Genomic DNA, 7,791 nt, shown 5'->3' with positions numbered 1-7,791 from the left:
GTCACAGACACAAATATGGCTGGAGAAGTTGGCTGACATTCCTCAATCTGCAGTAAAATAATCTGAAATGTGACTCAGGCAGCGGAGACGTTGGTTTAGGATTACAGAAGCTTCCTTAATCCTCGAAAAACACAAATCTGTCTTTAATTTGGCTGCCTGAGACAAAARCTGCAGGATTAGAGCCCAAAACACTGAAAACACGGATTTGTTTACATGATTTGTTTACTTGTTTGTTTACTTAAACATAACTGGTAAATTTGGGAGAAAAAAAATCTAAACTCAAGAGATTGATGGATATAATTGTATTCATTAAATTGTTAAATATTGTATTTAATGAATACAATATAATTGTATTTATTAAATTGTTTAATTTAATGAATACAATTCTATCCATAAGTGGCATTCCTTATATGATTGTATTTCATTATATTTTATCTGTGTTTTTGTTCATTCTTGATCGTATTTGAAGTTTCATTTTGATTTTAATTTATGTTTGTGACACTTTTAAGTCTTTTTGTTTCATTTTATAAGGTTTGTTTTAAAGCTGGATCGTTTCTACTTTCTGGTAATTTTGCACATTATTGTTGCATGGCTACGTTTTTTATTATCATGTTTCCTTTTTATATCCTTGTAGCATCATAGATTATCCTTGATGTCTTATCTTAGAGTATTGATGTCATGTGCAATCAATTTGGTCATTTTTTTGATATGTATTGTTTTTTTTAACATCTTTAAAACTTCACAGACTGTTATTATTATTGTTGTTGTTGTTGTTGTTGTTGTTGTTGTTGTTGTTGTTGTTTGACGTTAGTTCTATGTTGAACACCTTCCATATTTGGTCATTTTATTTATTTTCTTGTGAATTAATTTGGCGTTTTAACTTAATTAAACCTTCTTTTGCGGGTTAAGTTAGGGACAACATCCACGAGTTGATTTCGTAAGTATTTATATGTATTGAATATTGGTTTCAAAAGAAAGGGCTAAAAAGAAAGACAGGTTGGTTCTTCGTGATCGTGATTAATTACTGAGATTTAAAACATCAGCGTCTGTGACACGGGAATCAACGCTGATTGAGTCTGGACAGGGCGGTGGGGGATGGGGGGCGCCGGGAGAGCAGCTGCATCAAGCCACCTTCAAATATACGACGAAACCGGAAGTCATGCAACTGGGCTTCAGAAATTAAAAGCACAACGGTCACCAATTCCTTCCTGAAATGTAATATTTATTATCAGAGGTGGTGCGTAAGAACTTATATTTACTCAGTTACATGGACTTGAATAACGTTTTGAAGGGAAAAAAAGTATTTTAAGACTAGTTTTTAGTAAACCACACCTTTTTGTGGTGTACTAAATGTTTTTGTTCTGATGTTCTGTTGAGACTTTTATGTAATTTGGGGATCRTGTAATTTCTGTCACCCTGTTCTAATATATAAATATATAAACTACGTCATATTAGATTCATAAGTGTTATGTTTAAAAATGTTGATTTGTAGCTGTGTTATTCCTGCCATTTTGAAATTGCATTATTTTATATTTTATGCTTTAAAATACTAGAAATTGCACGTTTTTGCCTGTTTGATAACATTAGATCACATTTTATGATGAGGTCCTCAGTTCTAAAGTAGCCTTTCTACAAATTACTTACTTGCTTTAATTTATGCAATTTCTTGGACGACAGATTTTTACTTGCACAGAAGTAAATATATATTGAGGTAGATGCCCTTCATCATTTGGGTGAGTTTGTGAGTTTATAAAAGCTAAGTAGAAAGTAAATTAATTAACATAAACTGTAAGACGTAATACAGATGTAAATCTAAAAAACAAAAAACTCTTTTTCATTTTTCTGTCCTTTATCAAGGTAATTTTGTTTCTGTGGAACATAATTACTTATTTGTAGAGAAAATCTAAAATATTTGAAAGAAAATGCATTTTGGGAAGTGGGAATTAGATGGTGTACAAAGCAGCCAATCCAGGAGCCCTATTTATTTTCCTTCGTACTGATTGGCTGTACTCCCAAAACCGGAAATAAGGAAGCTTGTAAATATTAGCTTCTCCACTGYGTGTATTATTTAATTGGTGTTTGAACCATGCATTTTAATTTATTCATCCATCCATCCATCCATCCATTTTCTTTCACCCTTGTCCCTCAGTGGGGTCGGGAGGGGTGCTGGTGCCCATCTCCAGCTAACGTTCCGGGCGAGAGGCGGGGTCACCCTGGACAGGTCTCCAGTCTGTCGCAGGGCAACACAGAKACACACAGGACAAACAACCATGCACACACACWCTCACACCTAGGGACAATTTAGAGAGGCCAATTAACCTGACAGTCATGTTTTTGGACTGTGGGAGGAAACCGGAGTACCCGGAGAAAACCCACGCATGCACAGGGAGAACATGCAAACTCCATGCAGAAAGACCCCAGGCCGGGAATTGAACCCAGAACCTTCTTGCTGCAAGGCAACAGCTCTACCAACTGCGCCACTGTGTTAATTTATTCAAAACATTATATTCATAATTTATCCCCGTTTGTAAAATAAATCTGCCCACCGAACTGTGATCCGTCACTTTAAAGCGCATTTGATTAAGTTTGACGTCTGAYCAATGTTTACATTTCGGGTTAGCTAATCGCCTTATTTTGAAAAACCMAACCGGAAGTCCTCACATCCACAGTCGTTTTCTTGACTCTCCGGTTGGTCAGCAGAGAAAAAGGGATCCAGCGAGTAACGGGAGCAGAGCTGGCGTGGAAATTAAATTAAACTGGACAAAACACAGCAGAAGGCATAAAAAACACACTTAAAGCAGGTGAGCAGGCGTGAGTTTTGAGTTTTATCTGTTATCTGACCCGCGTGTGGCGCTGGTTTCCTCTTCCCCTGTTGTTTTGGAAAGATGTGGAACATCATCAGAAGTGTTTGGAAAGATCTGCTGAACTGTTGGGGCGGCGCGGCTTTACGCTGATTCCTGCAGCCGGGTAAACCCAAACAAAGAGGGGATTAAAATGATAAAAACATGAACTCTGCTAACGATGCGCTCACATTTTAATGCAACCCTGACCTAGATTTAATGCTTAAATGTTAATTTAAGCATTTAAAAGTATTCCTGAGATGTTTGATGTGTTGCTCTGTCCTAAAAATACTTGAATTTTAAATTGGAGCACTTGTTGCTTTAGTTTTAAAGAAAACATCCTGTATGGAGGGGGACCCGCTCCCTCTCTGCAGGCCCCCTGTGGGGGGGCTGCTGTGACTTACAGGAAAGATGATAAAAGGCCAATTGTCCCACATCTGGGGAAAAGCTGCAGCAAATCCCAGTCTTATCAGATATTCCAACGCTAAACAATGCCWGCTTGTTTTCACGTTCAAATCTTTAGCTACAAGTGTATTTTTTCCTGCCCTGAATGCTAATGTGCTCGTCTTCCTCTCTTAGGTCTGCTTGGATTAGATAATCGATGAAGAAGCCAACCAGGATGAGCATCTCTGCTTAAACATCCCCACTTCCTCTTCCTTGTGTCTGGACGGAGAAAACCCACTTTAGAGCAGAAGCATTGAGCCGGAGTCATGGCGAACATGTGCCCTTATGGCCGTTTCACCCACGCCGTGGTGAGAGGCATCCCAGAGACCTTTGGGAAAACAGCTGGAGAGGGCCGTGAGAACGGGGAGGTCACGGTGGACCAGGCCAAAGCCCAGCGTCAGTTCGGCTGCCTGACCGGGGCTCTGAGGCAGAAGGTGGGCCTGCAGCTGATCGAAATCCCCCCCGACCCCGAGCTGCCGGAGAGCTGGAGGGTGGAGGACGTGGCGGTGATCCAGGGAGACACGGCGCTCATCACCAGACCGTTCAAGCAGCAGAGACGCAGCGAGGTAACGCAGCACACGAGGAAAACCTTCAGTGGGGCTCAGAGACGTCGGACTGTTTCAGGACAGTGAAGCTGCAGGGCCGGCTCAAGTTGAACAGCTTGCTGCTGCTGCTGGGGTTCTGACTAAAACCAGGAAGATGGAGCACATCACCCAAACTCTACACTACAAAAACACCAGATCTTACCAAGTAGTTTTGGTTTAGTTTCTAGTGCAAATATCTTAGCACACTTTAAATAAGACAAAATTGACTTAAAAGTACCTTCACAGCAAGATACAGGGGAACAAACTTAATTCATCCCTATTTCTATAAATGTATGAGATCAGCTGTGCAGCGTTATTGGTAATATTTTATCTACTTGACCAAAGCCTGATTTGAGGTGCAGCAGTTCAGCCTCACCCTCTGCATTCCTCAAATAATGAGTATTCTGACATCTTTCAGGATTTGTCATTTTATCATTTTGCTAATATTTCCAGAAATTGTGGCATGAAACTCTGCTACATAAAAAGCTAAAGGGGGTTATTTAAAAAAAATCTGATTATGAAATATCTTGATTCACAGCTGGTTTAAAAAGAAATTATTCCTTTTATAAATATTGATAGATTAGAGTTGTGGTTTTATTTCGCATTGTGTTGAAATTTCTGGGTGACACTGCAAAAAACACAAAACTTACCAAGTAATTTTAGTCTAGTTTCTAGTGCAAATATCTTACTACACGTGAAATAAGACAAAACTAACTTAAAAGTAACTTTTCAACAAGATATAGAAGCTTTTTTTAAGTTAATCATTCCTTAATATTGATGAAAAAGTTCTGGTTCCACTGGCACCGTTTCCTAGCAACACCAACCAAGCCCACCCTGTAACCTAGCAACCACGTTCTAGTTCCACTGGCTGATTGCTTCACTAAAAACATGGAAAAARTATCTTGCTATAAGTTTAATAATCTGTTCTATTTGGAAAATGTAGGCAGAGAATAGAAAMATATTTGGATTTCCAGACTTTTACTTTGTTTTTASATTTAATACAATTTCTATTTATCCATTTATGTTGCTACAGCTATGCTTCGGTCTTTAAAGGCTGACCACTGGAGAAATGTTGTTTAAAAACACAGACGTAAGTGTACTGAAGTACCAGTTTGTTTAATAACTCTGCACCAGTAAGACACACTTGAAGTTYAGTGAGTGCAATTATGAGTAAAGCGACCAATGTAAAATAAATAATAAAGAAACTGAAATGGACAAAAACAATATGTTGACTACCTTAGCTGAACATAAAAGTAAACTACAACAAACTTTCTATCAAGTGGTTCAGAGGGTGTTATTAGGAATTCTAAATGTAATGTAAAATAAATAATAAAGCATGATGTCGCATAGAATTAGATTGAATAGATCTGCTCTTGTGTATCGGTCACTCAATATAAAGTTTTAGCTGACAAAAATTTTAAGTTAAAATTCAGTTYGTTAATAGAGAATACSCTTAAAGGAGCAGCATGTTGTGYTCAGTGCCAYCTAGTGTCGACTTTAAGAACTGCAACCCTTTGGCAGCTGAGTAAATTWGCAGTTTAACAGCGCGGCGTTTCCYGTACCCGTTTCTCCTCTTCCTCAGGCGGACGCGGTGAGGAGGGTGATGTCAGAGCTCAACCTGACCGTGGTTGAGATGGGCGACGAACAAGGCGACTCTGGCGGCGCCACGCTGGAGGGCAGCGACGTCCTGTTCACAGGGAGGGAGTTCTTCGTGGGGATTTCCTCCCACACCAACCGCAGAGGAGCCGAGGTGCTGGCAGACACCTTCAGGGTAAGGAGCAGCAGCAGAGAGAAGCCGGTTGGAACTTGGTACAAAGTAGATGGATGATCGATGGAGGAGCGGTGCGTTCAGGGACCTGACAGTCTGGGGGAGTCTGGAGAAGTTTAGAAAGAAAACGGGAATACTTGTATTCCCTGGATTTGTCTAGATTCAACCCATCTGTTTGTCCGTCCGTGTGATTTTTGATTTTCTCTCGTCTTTTTAAACCTTTTATTAGTTTTTTTTTCCTGCTTTCTGAGGACTGAGCTTTCAGATCATTTGCTGTGAATAATTTAAAATCCAGGCACTTCTTCTGTTTTTCTCCAGCTTCCTAATTTGTTTAACCCCTAAATAATCTAGTGTCATATTCAGAAACAGATTATTTAACCTTTAAATGGTTAAAAACAGAAATCTGTCATGAAGCGTTTGTCACCAACAGCCTGGAACCAGGYCGATGTTTTGAAGTTCTTTAAACTCCTGGAGTTTAAAGCTCTTTCAGAGAAGTTGGAGGAAGTGAAAAGTGTTAAATTACCACATTTGTGCGGCGCGGTGGAGGCCGGGTCGCTGCCAGGACTGTAAACGGAGCCGCTGCCAAAGTGAGCAGGTGGTCATTTGCTTTATTGCATTTTGGGAATTCTTGTCTGTGAGCGGTGATGAATGAGGTCGCCTCATTCCTGGAATAATGAAGGACTGCGCGCTGCCCTCCCTCTGGACTGATGAGAACCAACGTTAGGATTGATTTTCCCCACTTCTGCTGAGTGCATCTCTCTCTCTCTCACACACACTCGGTTTTATGGATGCTGTTTGGGTGGATGGTGTTTGTTCGCTCTGGGCGGGGGATTTAACAGGAAGCGTTTGTCGTGCTCATATGTTTTCTCCTTAAGAGGAATTTGACCCAGTTTTCATTCTTCTTTTGTTTCTTTCTGAAAACATGGGTGGAAATCTCGATTTAAAATCTGATTTTAATGAAGATTTTAATAAAGAGTGGCTTGTCAGCTGGAATATTTGTCATCTCAAAGTTACGGCTGACTCTTAACTCGTCCAATGAAAAGCAAAGCAGTTTCCTTGTAGCATTTAGCCTCATTAGCTGCAACATAAACTAAACTTCGTGTTCATTTCCTTTGTTTGGCTCCATGGATCCTTCWGACTCTGGAAAAGATTTAAATTTGATTTTAGGGACTCAAGATCTGGAGGAAAACTGAACAAGATAAAATGTGGAATTCATTTCATTCTTTCATCGTTTTGTGTTTCCTTGTTCCTTCCTTCTCTCCTTATTCCTTCCTTCCTGTTTTTGTTTCCTTCATTGCTTACTTAGTTCCCTTGTTCCCTTTTACCCTTCCTTTCCCGTTTGTTCCTTCATTCCTTATTGTTTGCTTCTTTCCTTCATTCCTTACTTCCCTTGTTCCTTTAGTCCTCCGTTATGTCCTTGTTTGCTTCTCCTTTTCTCATTTTTCATTCCTCCTTTCCTCTTGTTTCCTTCATTCCTTACTTACTTCCCTTGTTCCTTATGTCCTTTATTTTCTTCATGTTCGTTCATTCTTTCCTTTTTTGTTTCCTTGCTCTTTTCCCCCTTTGTTCCTTCTTTCTCTCCTTGCTTCTTATTTTTTCTTTCCTTCATTCCTTACTTAGTTCATCTTATTTTTTTCCTTTATTTCCTTCCTTCCTTCCTTTTTTCCTTGTTTATTTTCATCCTTCATTTTTTCTTTGTCGTTTCTTTCATTCCTCCTTCCTTTCGTTTCCTTCATTCCTTACTTACTTTCCTTGTTCATTAGTTTTTTCCTACCTTCCTTCTTTTCWTTTTCCTCATTCCTTTCATCCKCCTTTTCTCCTMGTTTCCTTCCTTACTTCTTTTCATCCTTTTTTGTTTGCTTGCTCCATTACTTTTTTCTTTTCATCCTTCCTTCATTTCCTCTTTGTTTCCTTGTTTCTTTCTTCTTTTATTCATTCCTCCTCTTTCTCTGTTTTGTTGTTTCTCTGTATGAAGGACTAGGGAAGAAAAGGAGGAAGGACTAAGTACTTGGAGCAAATTACTCGACACTAAGTGACTCGGTAGTCAGACCTTTTGGGTCCAGACTCAGGAAACCCGTCCAGAACTGTAGTTCTGTCCAGAACCTGTCCGTAGCTCTGGACAGGTTCTGGACAGAAGGGGCAACTCTGACAAGGA

The 7,791-nt window shown here is 39.6% G+C and overlaps 1 protein-coding gene across 1 annotated transcript in view; it reads left to right on the top strand.

The window, feature by feature from the left end:
* The first annotated feature begins 2,631 nt into the window (after positions 1-2,631).
* The window catches only part of ddah2 (DDAH family member 2, ADMA-independent), an 8,917-nt gene continuing 3,757 nt past the window's right edge, over positions 2,632-7,791 (top strand). The window contains exons 1-4 of the mRNA XM_017307374.1: positions 2,632-2,801; positions 3,420-3,850; positions 5,451-5,639; positions 6,036-6,147. Of these exons, the coding sequence (XP_017162863.1) occupies positions 3,551-3,850; positions 5,451-5,639; positions 6,036-6,147 (601 nt within the window). The 5' untranslated portion in view covers positions 2,632-2,801; positions 3,420-3,550. The remainder of the gene's footprint in view (positions 2,802-3,419; positions 3,851-5,450; positions 5,640-6,035; positions 6,148-7,791) is intronic.

This window comes from Poecilia reticulata, linkage group LG11 (assembly GCF_000633615.1).
Source record: "Poecilia reticulata strain Guanapo linkage group LG11, Guppy_female_1.0+MT, whole genome shotgun sequence".
Lineage (NCBI taxonomy): Eukaryota > Metazoa > Chordata > Actinopteri > Cyprinodontiformes > Poeciliidae > Poecilia > Poecilia reticulata.
Note: the sequence above shows the minus strand (reverse complement) of the source record. Positions and strands in the feature narration are given on the sequence as shown.